Source organism: Schistocerca nitens, chromosome 2 (assembly GCF_023898315.1).
Source record: "Schistocerca nitens isolate TAMUIC-IGC-003100 chromosome 2, iqSchNite1.1, whole genome shotgun sequence".
NCBI lineage: Eukaryota > Metazoa > Arthropoda > Insecta > Orthoptera > Acrididae > Schistocerca > Schistocerca nitens.
This window is the reverse complement of record NC_064615.1, coordinates 105356289-105370489: the sequence shown is the minus strand read 5'-3', so window position 1 is coordinate 105370489 and position 14201 is coordinate 105356289. Positions and strand designations below refer to the sequence as shown.

General features: G+C 36.4%; 1 protein-coding gene across 5 annotated transcripts in view; it reads left to right on the top strand.

Moving 5' to 3' along the window:
* The window catches only part of LOC126235779 (uncharacterized), a 269602-nt gene that overhangs the window by 101068 nt on the left and 154333 nt on the right, over nucleotides 1-14201 (top strand). For 4 of the 5 annotated variants that reach the window (XM_049944583.1, XM_049944584.1, XM_049944586.1 and 1 more), the window contains exon 6: nucleotides 13516-13573. In XM_049944583.1, coding sequence (XP_049800540.1) covers nucleotides 13516-13573 — 58 coding nt within the window. Of the gene's footprint in view, nucleotides 1-13515; nucleotides 14135-14201 lie in introns of those variants that run through there. The other variant, XM_049944582.1, reaches the window with a different exon arrangement.

Here is a 14201-nt window from a genome sequence, read left to right as displayed (position 1 = left end):
AAGGGAAAGACAATTCTTCCTCACTCTTCTTATACTTTGGAGTATGTTTTCCGTGCCCATCAGTGGTGGGTGTTGCAGTAGTGCTTCGTCTTTTATTTTTAATGGCATGCCTAACAAATTTCTCATGCTCATCTAATGTGCTGAGGAAACAGTGTTTGCATAAAGGTTTCCTTCGACCATTTGTTTCAAAACAGTATTCATGGGTTACATTCCTGTTTCTAGAACATGTTTCTTTTCTGTGTCTCCTGGCTGCCACATGCTTTGCTATAAACGCAACTCTTTCATCATATGTATTTAGTCCCTGGTGTTCTGAAAAAATAGTTTTGCGAATATCATTTTCCAGAATGAGAAATCATTTCTTTTTGCACTGTTTAAGAGGTTTCATCTTTCTAGCATCTACCTCCTTCGCACTAACATTAATATATGACTGTCCAGTATGCAAAAGAACAGTTCGTTCTTTGCGCAGTGCTGTAGCCCAACCTTGTTGAATAACTGTACCTTCACCATTGCCATTGCTTGTAGAAGGCTGTGCAATTCCATCTCTTGAAAGAGATGTCTCCACCACAGGGTCTGCAGGAACATTTTGCACAATGTATTCTTGTTGCTGATCTGAATCATCAAGAGGGACTTTTAGTTTTTTAATAATCTGACTTTTTCTTCTCATTATTATTTCATCATCTAGGCTGCTTTCACTTTCTGAACCTGGTACATATGTCTTTTCTTGATCACTGTCATCATCATAGTCCAAAATATCTGACAGTGAAGATGCTAGTTTGTTCATTGATGGTTTGTCAGGGGCTCCCTCCAATATATCCTTAATTTTATCTTCCAGTTGACTCATACGTTGTGTGTGCAGCCAGTCCTCTTCTTTGGGTCATCAGCTATGTCGCTCTCACTGTTTAATTCTTCTCCGAAAACTGTATCAGATTAAAGGGAGTAGTATCAACCAGCTCTCTAGTCTTGAAATAAATCGTGTACTCATAGAATATTTTCCGTTCAAAAACAATATATTTTCAACTCTCATCCCAAAAGTAACAATTATTCTGTACAAGCTTCAGCAAGCCAACTGGTTTCAAGATAAATGTCAGAATCAGCAAAACATCCATACAATTTCATACGTGCTGCCTCATACAGAGCCAAGAGTCTCTATACAATACACACTTCATATTTCTCTGTAACAATCCTCATGACACCAAAAACCTCGGAACATTATTTTTGTATTCTGCCTGGAAGGCGGCGTGTGGGTCTGCTCCTGAAAGCTGAAAGTTTGGCTGGATGAAGAAAGCAAGTAGGAACAGGTGAGGTAAAACATGTCAGTACTGCAAGTAAGTAAAAGTGGTTTACTGGTGCTTGAATATATACGGAGGCATACATAACTTTGTACAGATGAGCACGTAGGTGCAAGGTCTTAGACCCGTCATAAGTAGTGCAAAGTCTATATATGAAGCGAAGTGTCCCAGCCATCTGCTCATGATCAAATGGGCTGAATCTGCAGCGGCACTCGTAGAGCTGAACAGCACCACTAAGAGGGCATTGTCATCGGTATTGAAGTGTGAACCTATGAACTTGCACCTACGCTGTGGCATCTTAGCTATCGATACCACAATTATGCAAACACTATTTGACTTTTTGATATAAATTCCAAGGTGCTGCTGGTAACCACTTGTCAGGGCCGCTCGTCTGATGCAGCTCCTGGCTTCTCGTGACAGCTGTTCCCCCTGCACACACAGATATGTGTGGTGCAGTAAAAAAGCTCTCTCACCCTCATCATTAAAATACCGGGTGTTCAAGACGGTGGAGAGTCAAGTGTTTCTAGAATTAACCGCAAAATTCTCGAAGCACTACAGATGTGGAAGGCTGCTCAGTTCCATCTCTTGAAAGAGATGTCTCCACCACAGGGTCTGCAGGAACATTTTGCGCAATATATTCTTGCTGCTAATCTGGATCATCAAGGGGACTTTAAGTTTTTTAATAACATGACTTTTTCTTCTCATTATTATTTCATCATCTAGGCTGTTGTCTTTTTCTGAACCTGGTGCATATATCTCTTCTTGATCACGTCATTATCATAATCCAAAATTTCTGACAGTGAATATGCTAGTTTGTTCATTGATGGTTTGTCAGGGGCTCCCTCCAATATCTCCTGTATTTTATCTTGTTCGGATAGTGGTGAAGACAATATTAAATTGTTATCACTGCATTCGTCTAAAAATAAACAATAAAATGTTTTGTAGAAATTAGTAGGGTTTCATATTCAGTGTCCTTAATTATCCTCTCTGTAGTTTTTTAGGAAGTGCAATTTGACACAAGATTTATAAAGAGGCCTATATGACTACATTTTATTTAGTCTTGTAAATCAGTTTAAAGATCCACTTACTTGTGTTAATGCCAGTCTGTTCCTGCAGTGAATGAACCATTTCCTTCCAGCTGTAAACATTTTCAAACATGTTCAATAATCAGTGAATGTTAATCTTCCCTCTTTCACAATGCACATATTTATAGCACAAGCTTCCTGAATAATACAATATTGCCAACCCTGGGAAGATTACAGAATAACAAATATAAGTTTAAAATGTTTAGTGCTACTAAGGGCATAAGTCAGCATAAAACTTATTCAGTTTATCACACACAGGGCATGAGTCAACGTAAGTCTTTAATACAAGACAAACGTTGGCAAATATGACTTAAGGCACAGTGACCACCACAAAAGCTTGTGTTTTCCTTGTCAGTGTTGTTTAATAAACCAAAAATGACCAAAAAGTGACTTGTACCCTTATAACCCTGCACTAAAGATATAAGGCATCGCAATCCTTCCAACATTACTCATACATTACACATTTTGAATACATTTCTTCACACATTTGGGATGACGATTATGTGAAAAATGAGGTTGTAGTGGTTTATTCCATTATTTATGCTGTGTTTCAGGAAGTCAGCTTGTTTCATGAATTTGTTATAGACAACATTGAAGCAATAGATGGTGCCTGGCTGGTAGAGCTTGTTTAGAATGCTACGGTGTGTAGTTAGGCAGTATGATAAATCCATGTAAATATTTGTGCAGAAAGGTGTTGCAGAAAAAGTTACCAGTTATGACAGCAAATCGTCAAAAGGGCTCTCTCTTTTTAGAGCTGTTCAAAGATGCAACTCACTGACTGTGCGTTCCTTGATATCAGCTGAATTAGATATAGATCTACTACCCAATAGTGACACATGAAAATTTATGCAGGGCCAAGACTCAAATCCGCATTTTGTGCTTATTGTGAGCTGTCATCTGAACCACTATCAGCTCCCTGGACCAACCCAAACTTCAACATGTCACACTGTCTCTGTCCTTGTATTGTAGTCCACTAAATTCAACACCTGTTGAAGTATTTTGTATAGTTATGGATCATCAACAGTGCCTGTTCTTTCAGATATGCATGTAAGTTGTACAATGCTGTTAGTTTTGTTATAGATGCATAAACTGAAAACCCATTACAACACAGAGACTGGTGACATGTAAATACATTTCTTTAAATGAGTGTGAAATCAGTTTTCTTAGTTAATTAGGCAGTTTCATGTTCCATGGATCATCTGCACGATCAATAATAATGTCTCCGTCTCATGGAGTTGAAGACTCAGATTCAGACATTGCACAAAATAACATAATTTTTGTGGCCACCCTTCCAGTTACTAAAATGATACCCATTGCTGACAAAGGCAAGATGTTAAATGCTGTGCATCAAATTTATGATGAAATATCAGTTCAAGGTAAGCTAGAATAAAATTTTAATATGACGATAACCCCCCCCCCCCTCCCTTTTCTCTCTTTCTCTCTCTCTGAAAATATTTATTTCAGGCTGCCTAGAGTATGTCATAGTACGTCAGATCCACTGCTGAGGCAAAAAATGAAGTCTCTGTTTTCAGAGTGGCTTGACTGTGGGCCACATATACTCATGTTCATCACCATGTGCTCGGGCCAACTGCAGGTCAACCTCATTGGTAGATTGAGTATCATGTGACACACAGTCAAGCCACTCTGAAAACAGAGACTTCCTTTTTTTGCCTGAGGAGTGCAGCTGCTGTACTCTGGCATACTGTAGGCAGCATAAAAAAAATATTATCAGAGAAAGGGGGGGGGGGGAGGGGAGGAAAGAGGGGTTATTGTCATATTAAAATTTTATTGTAGCTTACCTCAAACTGATATTTCATCATAAATTTGATGCACAGTATTTAACATCCCATTTTTGTTAGCAATGGACATCATTTTTAGCAGCTAGAAGGGCAGCTGCATAAATGTTATTTTGTGCAATGTCTGGTTTTGGGCCTTCTCCATGAGATAGACACACAGCACTTTCATTACCTACAGTTACCAGATAATAATACAACATTTTTGCTTTGCTGTCAAACACCAGTGATACTGAAACTAGTCTTTTTTTTAACTAAATACAATTTTCATTTACTGGACACATAGAGGGAGAATAATAATAATAATAATAATAATAATAATAATAACATTGGATAATATAATATTGGATAATAATATTGGATAACCACAGTGACTGCATAGAAGTGATGGAAGAAACAGATGCCTATAAATATCTAGGATACAGACAAAAAATAGGAATAGATAATACAAATATTAAAGAAGAACTAAAAGAAAAATATAGACAAAGACTAACAAAAATACTGAAAACAGAATTGACAGCAAGAAACAAGACAAAAGCTATAAATACTTATGCTATACCAATATTGACCTACTCATTTGGAGTAGTGAAATGGAGTAACACAGACCTAGAAGCACTCAATACACTTACACAATCACAATGCCACAATTATAGAATACATCACATACATTCAGCAACAGAAAGATTCACATTAAGCAGAAAGGAAGGAGGAAGGGGATTTATTGACATAAAAAACCTACATTATGGACAGGTAGACAATTTAAGAAAATTCTTTATAGAACGAGCAGAAACTAGCAAAATACACAAAGCAATCACTCATATAAATACATCGGCTACACCACTGCAATTTCATAACCGCTTCTACAACCCTTTAGATCACATAACATCAACAGATACAAAGAAAGTAAATTGGAAAAAGAAAACACTACATGGCAAGCACCCGTATCATCTAACACAGCCATACATTGATCAAGACGCATCCAACACATGGCTAAGAAAAGGCAATATATACAGTGAGACGGAAGGATTCATGATTGCAATACAGGATCAAACAATAAACACCAAATATTACAGTAAGCATATTATTAAAGATCGCAATACCACAACAGATAAATGCAGACTTTGCAAACAACAAATAGAAACAGTAGATCACATCACAAGCGGGTGTACAATACTAGCAAATACAGAATACCCCAGAAGACATGACAATGTAGCAAAAATAATACATCAACAACTTGCCATACAACATAAACTAATAAAACAACACGTTCCCACATACAAGTATGCACCACAAAACGTACTGGAGAATGATGAATACAAATTATACTGGAACAGAACCATTATAACAGATAAAACAACACCACATAACAAACCTGACATCATACTCACCAATAAAAAGAAGAAATTAACACAACTAATCGAAATATCCATACCCAATACAACAAATATACAGAAGAAAACAGGAGAAAAAATTGAAAAATACATCCAGCTGGCTGAGGAAGTCAAGGACATTGGCATCAGGATAAAGTTGACATTATACCAATTATACTATCAACTACAGGAGTCATACCACACAATATCCACCAGTACATCAATGCAATACAGCTACATCCAAATGTATATATACAACTACAGAAATCTGTAATTATTGATACATGTTCAATTACTCGAAAGTTCCTAAATGCAATGTAACAAGTACCGTACAGTTAAAAGGAAGTCACGCTTGATCAAGGTCCGCGTCACTTTCCATTTTTAACCAGACATAACGTCTGAGAAAGGAAAGAAATAATAATTTGTGATGTGAATATAAAATAGTACAGCACAAATTGTCAGTGTCACTATTGGGTAGTAGATGTGTACCTAATTCAGCTGATGTCAAGGAATTTGCAGTCAGTGAATTAATTTCAATGTATTATAGGATACTTCTTGCCTTCAAACACTTGTATTGCATCTTCTAATGGCTCTACAAAGTCAAGATCCCTTTGAAGTCTTGCTGTCATAACAGGTAAGTTTTCAGTGACACCTTTCTGCACAAGTATTTCCATGAATTTATCCTACTGACTAAATCACACTGTAGCATACTAAACAAGCTGTACCACCTAGTCACAATTTATTGTTTTAAAGTTGTCTGTAAAAAATTCATGTGACTATTCTTCTTCCTGAAATCCAGTGTAAATAATGGGATAAACCACTAAAACCTCGTTTTTCAAATAATCGTCATTGAAAATTTGTGCAGAAATGTATTCAAAATGTGTAATGCATGAATAATGCTGGAATAATAGCAATGTTTTACATATACTAGCACCACGGCTAGTGACAATATCTTATTAAAATTCTGGGGACTTACTTCTAAATTAAACAATATTTCCTCATGAAGGTCCTTAATAAATTCCCCCCCCCCCCTCCTTTCTTCTTCTTCTTCTTCTTCTTCTTCTTCTTCTTCTTCTCCTTCTCCTTCTCCTTCTTCTTCAACTTCTTAGGAAAGTGAGTTGTTGCTGGTACCATCTTTTGTAGAGACCAATCTTGATCAACAAACTGTGCACTAATAAATAGGCAGCACTTTTTCTTATACGGATTGGTCCACATACCTGCTGTGGTAAGTCCCATTGTGGGTGCTGAATACTACTAATGAATGGATGTGCCCACATAGCCAAAGAACAGTGGAACATTATTAACACTACATATCAAGCAAGTTCAAAGTAATGATCTGATATGGATAAAACATTGGACAGTAACAGTTTCTTTGAAGATACAAGCTGTTTCATTTATACTAACTGTTGTCATTGTAGTAAGTTTGCTGTCTGTTCTAACAGGGTATCATTGACTTGGCCAGGAAAGTTTTGCACATGGACATCATCCATTGTTGATGCAGTTGTGATAACTTAGTGGTTTGAATGTGGCATGCGATTCAGAGGGGTTCAGACTGGTGAACCGTGGATGTGGCCCACATAAAGCCATGAGTGTATTGTGCCCTTAGTGAATGGAACTTTGATTGAGGGACCACGTGTGTGGTTGACATTAAGCTCAGAGAACTTGCATACTTGTCATTAAGCCCAGAGAACCACGAACCGTGAACTTCTGATGTCGACTCCTGTATAGCAAATAGGCAGCAACCTATAAAGCCCTCCAGCAGAACAACAATGGGAAACTGTGGTGGGGGCATGTAATATGGAAGAGGCGACCTAGTGCGAATGATAGCAGCACTGAGTGCAGTGAACATAGCGCTACCTGGTATTGTGGTAGCTGCTGGTGGTGTGATGATCTTCAGTTGAGTAAACTGGTGGCAACCTCTGGTACACCGCTGTGAGGTTGATGGCTCGACCATAGGTGACATCTCTCTCCTGTGGAGGAGGTGACAGATCCATTTTGCTGCAGTCGGTGGCTGTTATGTAGACGACAGGCAAGTATAATGCTAGTATACATACACATGCATTCACATCTATGGCGTGCACAATACTGGGCATCATATTTGCTCATATTTTATTGACTTGTCTTTCAGTGTTTCACGCTACTGTTGTAGAATGAGGCAGAACGTTAGGGATATCGACTTGTTCAAACTCTGAAACGTTGTTTACAGGCTCCTGACATAAACTCGGAAATCCTCCACGTGATATTAATATGAATGAGCGAAGATCTCTGGCACACTTTTTTATGCATGTTTCAGGTAACTAAAAAGACTTTAATCTTTTACTGTAGATGGTAATGCCTCTGAACTTGCACTTTGTCATGTTCTACAGACTTGCCTTCAGATTTAGATCTATGTAAGAAGAATGTACAACAGCTGCCACAGTGCAAGTAGCCAACACAGTTTCTCTCTTGATCAGTCGCTAATAAACATTTCTGCCAGAAACTGCTATGGCCATTGTCTTTCGCGCTCAGGATATGTTCTATCAAATCAACCTTCGCTTGAGCTCTCTCCTTATTTTCATGTTCCTGTACCATGATCTGGTGCCAGATGACTGAATGGTGATTGGAAAAAAAGATCAGACTGTTGGGCCATTTGAGCATCGGGATGCTGTAAGAGGTAAGAAAGGAAGAAGTTGCCCACTGTGTCCCAAACACTTACATTGACATCTGCCTGACTTCTATGTAACTACAGTATAACCCACTTTTACATTTCTGGACTTAACATTTTCCTGCCATTTAGGACTTTTTTAATCACTCCTGTCAAATTTCGTATGTCCACAATGTTAATTCACACCCTATTTTGCACCAAAATATTTATAATTGTCTTGAGATTTACACTTTGTGAAAAAATGTTTGTGGAAAAAAAATATGACATAAAATGGTGTTGGCCATCAAGTAGTGTTTACAAAGATTATGTGGTTAAGTTTCTTGACACCAGGGTGCTCTACTAAGTGGATTTAAACTGGTAAACATTTAAAAGTTGGAACAATTCGTGCTGTATCTCCTGTCACTGCCAGACTCTACTCTGCATGTTGATTGCGAGGAGTAACTAGGTTCATACGAATAAAGTATCATGATGAATCACAACCATTTCCAAACTGCCTCTACAACGCATTTGCAGTTTTGTGATTGTTGTAATCGTCGTCTCACCTCTGTTGAATCATATTTAGTGTGTTTCATCTTTGGGCCGATCGTAGTGCTAGTTGACACCTTCATTCAGTTTGCGTTGTTGACATGTTTTTGGTTTAAACACAGTGAGAATTATGTTTTGTCATGCTGAGTGAAATGTGTTTGATAGATTTATTGTCATTGTTAAGTGCAATATTTACTTATGTATTTATTGTGATGTTACACAAAAAAACAATTTGAGTGATAGTTTGCGTATGTGTGGTTTTCTACATAACTGAGGAAGCACAGTACCTCGAGAAGACAACTACAGTTCAAGAGACGCATAACAATGCATGTGCAAACACCAAACAAAATACTTATGTAAATATTTGCTATTGATATCAAGAAAAAATTCTGGAAACGCACTGTGCTAAGCATGAAAAAATATATAAATGATGCAGTGTTTCGTTATTTAAATAATGAATGACAGCTGCAGGCATTCCAAAAACATCAATAATAATGTATGAAATTGAGTCAAATGTTTCTGCTTCCCATGATATTAGTGGTTTTTATTAGATAATAAACCATTAGTAGATGATAAACAAGTCCCTGACATGAGTATTTTGATGTCTATTACGTGAACATATGTAAAATGCCTAAATGAAAGGAGGTTTCCTACACATAACTTTTACAGTTTAAAACGTTATTTCCCTCATTTTACATTTTCCTGAATTTTACACCATTTTTTTTAATCCTTTGAAAAGTGGAAAAACTGGGTTTCACAAAAAAAAAGTACATGCGCCATGCAATTTGAGCAAGCGTAAGTGCCAACTATCCGAAAATCTTAATTCCTGCATCATGTAGAATTTCTCATGGGAGAGTGAGCTAGTGTGGAATGTCAGGACTGAAACCTTCTAATCAAGATACTTTCGGTGTCTTGGCTCAAACTGAGACTGAACTTGGTGATATTCTGTAACTGATCAATTTTTTTTGTCTTCTCCTCCTGAAAACTGTGTTCTTCTGGTATGAGAGCTACTCTTTCTCCTTCCAGCTGGTGATGAAAAGCCCTTGAGGTCCATCTTTCCTTGTGCAATAATTGTGCATTGTTTCACCACTTGTTTTCACAATCTATAACATTTCTTCTTAACTTCACGTATTCAGCTGTTGTCCCACGACGTCAACACAAAGGTACTAAACAGTCTCAGATTACTATGGAACTTTGTCTTGAGGTGTTGGTGCACAACTGTTTACAAATTTGAATCATGTTCTTACTTTGTAAGAAGTTTCAACATGTTTGAACAACTCAGTGGCAGAGGAAAAGCAATGTACTGTACAAGATGTTTTGTGGTCTGCAATAAAATATGTTGTAAGAAGTCAACATAAAAAATATGAAACTGGTGCTGCAAATGTGTACCCTTCCCAAATACGGTCCGTTAATAATAGTTACATTCAAAGTATGGTCCACACACATTTGCATTTAATTCTTGCACTGCCCCAAAGCATTTCTGCTCCTTATTTTGCATTAGTCTGTGCAGGAAGTTCACTGTAAGGGGGCTTTCTGAGTGTAGATGTGGGTGTAGATATCAGGCATATTACTAGAACACTTATGTGGTAAACAGCTTTTCCACCACTGCCAAACTGTCAATTGAATAATATTGTACAAACTTTTCATATCGTACAAAAATAATTAAAGGGCAGAAAAAAGTATTAGAAACATGCATTAATGTGCCCCAATGAATAGTTCCTAAATTATATGAGCAGTGTCATAGTCGGGTACCCACGTTTCTCTACCTTTCTGTCCTTTTGATATGTAAAACTGATTTCAGACAGTTCATTGCATTGTGATTCTTCTCCTCCCCCCCCCCCCCCCCCCCTTCTGCATAGACGCTCAACAGAGCAACAATTTGAATCTGCATAGCACTTCCTTTAACCACTATCATAAAGACACTGCTTCACAACTTTCATTTTCAAGATATTTCCAACAAAACTGAAAAATTTTACTGATAATCCACAGATTTTTAAATCCAAGTTTGAAAACCTCCTTACGCCAGACTGCTTTTATTCTGTCTGTAGTCAGAGGCTTTGTCTGTAATCTATTATTCATTTACACATAATATCGATATTGCACACCTTAGATTTTTATTTTTTTTGTTATTAGCATTCTGTGTACTGACTTGTTCTGTAATAAAATGACGAAGTAAATTTGGCTCACAGGAACCCATAGAACCTTAGAAGGAAATAAAACTTACAGTCCAGAGTTAAACATGCATGTTTTCTATTTAACTGGTTTACTTTTTCCATTGTTTTCTTAGTCGCACACATACAGCTCATACGCTCTGCATGGTACTTCCAACAGAATGTTCAGAAAGTGCTCTCACTTAACAAATAATGTACTAGCTGATGAAAACAATCTCTTGCTCACTCCGTAGAACCTAAAGTATGTAACCATCTTCAGTACTGAAATTTTTAAAAATATTTGACAAAGTAACATTTCTAAAAAATAGTATCGCACCTTAATAATAATGATGTATTATGTAGTAAATCATTGTTGAGATTAGAGGAGGACAGATAACTGAAGAATACCATTCACACTTTATTCCCTAAATACTACAATAATCAAAAACAGAATATTATTACAAAACTTTTTTTTGTGACCTCCCCAAAAGTATCAGAAATTTCCACTGTCACCTGTATAACAAATCCATTAGAGACTCCCCCATCTTGTTCATGTGATGCTAGAAGGTGATTTACATAACATTTTTTTTCCTTCCATGGCAGGTATGGTATTTGGCAAATAACTTAGACAAATTAAGCAAATTGAAACACCAGTTTCCTAACATATTTCATCAGAAAATGCAGTAAATAACCATTGACTTTCTAAAAGCACACACATAATTACTAGCTACCATATGGCCTGTATTTACTTTCTCTTATATCCTGCCACTCAAGCAAAGTGGAAACTGAATGAGAGTGGGGTAGATATTTTCTGCGTAGAAGATTGTTCCGCTTCTAAGGGGTGTGACTCCAGAGGTCATTGTAAAAATGTTACTTGAGTATACCCATTGATCCTCTACAACATCTCAATCCGGCAGCAGAATTAGCAGTTTGTATCACACCAGTGAAGCCTTTTTAAGCTGACATACAAATATGTCTGTTACTTTGCTATGATTTTGGAACTCTTGATTGTATGTGTTGATTTATGTTGATTCTTGCTTTGTTCATTGGTACTAATTTGAACTGCTCATGTTACTTGCAGCTTTATACTTTGCTCGCTACTGTGTTTTCGGCGCTGAACTTTATGTTCATCTGGGTTTCCACATGCTAAGTGGTTCACGTCAGTAACTTGTCTAGTATATCAGGCTATGACAGTAACATAAATTTGTTGTAATCAGCTACTGTACTATTAATGTAACATGATGCTGATTGTGTTATATGTATGTCAAATACATATAACATTAAATTTATAAAGCTTTTATCTGTATAAGTTGTGCCTTTTTTAAAAAAAAATCTGAGTTTTGTGGTACTAATTTCATAGAAAATAACTGATTTGCGTCATTTTAAACAAAAAAGAGTTGAAAAATTGCGCAATGTAAGTCTGTTAATGGGCACTGGAGAGTTCTCTGAATGGAGTGAAGTCTTCAGTAATGTTCCAGATGGATGGACTGTAGATCCACTGGTATTACCTATACATTTGAATGAATACGTTTATTATAAAAATTGAAAAAAGAAAAGACTTTTTTGTGGGTGATGAAAGTACTACAGTGAATCTTTCAAGATGTGCTGCAGTGAAGAAAAGAGTAAATAATACTTTTTAAAGAGCTGACAGTTTCCTGCAAAGAGTGTCATCCCTTTTTAGGGAAAGGAAGAACTTAAACTGAAAGAAACACATTCTGAAATTTTTTGACTAACTAGGTGTGACAACCTTTGTATTTAGTGTCATTGGATATCTGTGAGGAAGTCAAATCACTAATTTAACAAATTTGCCTGTTGTAATTTGTTAATGTTTTGGGGAGTAATATGCTGGTGTAAGCGATTTGTGGAAAAGTGTGTACTCGAAGTACGCTTGTGCTCAAAATTAACAGCAGTATCTGTAATCAAATATTAAATAAAGAAATAATCTTCATTACTGTTTATTGAAGCTGTTATTTATTCAGAAATGACTGAATTTTGCTATTTTAAAATTTATGAACATTTGCCTCATGGTGGTGCAAATTGCATGACTGTCAGCAAGTTAACTTTGTTAGCTTTAAAAAAAATTTCCTTGGTCATTATTCCTGTTCTGTCGATGAATTTGTATTTGTAAGCTTGAAGCACAGGTAGCACAAAAGAATAACTTGCTTACCCCTGTGGTTTCTCGGTTTTCCTCAGCAAGATTGATTCATGGTGTACTTTCGGTTACCCAAGTGTTCACCCCTCCCTCACCAGAACAGTGGAATTGACAAGTCTGTTGGACAACTGAAAGCATGCTAATAATTTGGGAACTGTTGCTTGTTAATTTAAGTATTTTAACTGTTGTTTGTACTCAGCTCTATGTTACATATTTATTTGTAGATTTGCAGCATTATCCCTGTATGAATTATGTTAAGGAATACATTAACTGGCTACCTTTCAACATGTATTGGTAAGTAATGGTATTCATGCAACATATTAATGTGATTCTTTTTTAATGCTGTTATCATTTATATTTTTGTGTCAGATATGTCTCATTTCATCATATGGTTAACTTCCAGTTGGTGCCGAAGTCTCAGTGTGATTAATTTGATGTGATATTGTGTCATATACAAACACTTTTATATTACTTCTGAAACATATTTTTTCCTCCTTTTCTTTTCAGGGCTGTTGTTGAGAGTGGTTCCATGCAGTTAACTGAGTGGCAAGCAACACTTCTACAGGTAGCAATTGTTCCTTCAACAGATGAGATACTAAATGAGAAAATAATTACACTTCTTTTAAAGTCTGGTAGTGGATTGTCATCTAGTGCAAAATTTGGACAGTTGCTGATTACTGTTATACAGAAAATTGGTCCTTCATTGTCTATTAATAAACGAGAATATCTTGCAGCTGTTTTGGCTGAGCATAAAACTGTAGCTCGTAAAATTGGGGAGAAAGCTCTTAAAGCTCTGAACTGAGTGTTAAGAAACAACTTTTAAGTGTAATTTTTTTTACAAATAGATAACAAAAGTTCCTCCTAATTCATAAAATATGTTGTTCACTACTGATAAGATCCAAATACAGTTATACTCAACATTATTTTCCAATAAAAGGAGAGCACAACCCCCCAGGTTTCAGGACAACATCCCATCTTCAGATGCATCTGAAAAATTACAGCCAAATGTGATAACTATACATATTGTCAAACCCTAAGGAAACCAATAGAGTGTTAGTAACATTTTGAAGAGGATACCACAATATGCACAGAATATCCATACAAATCAACTAAAAAGGAATAATATAGTGATTCTCCAGAATTTATTTATTTATTTATTTACTTGTCATTAGCCAACATTTGTTGAAATAGAC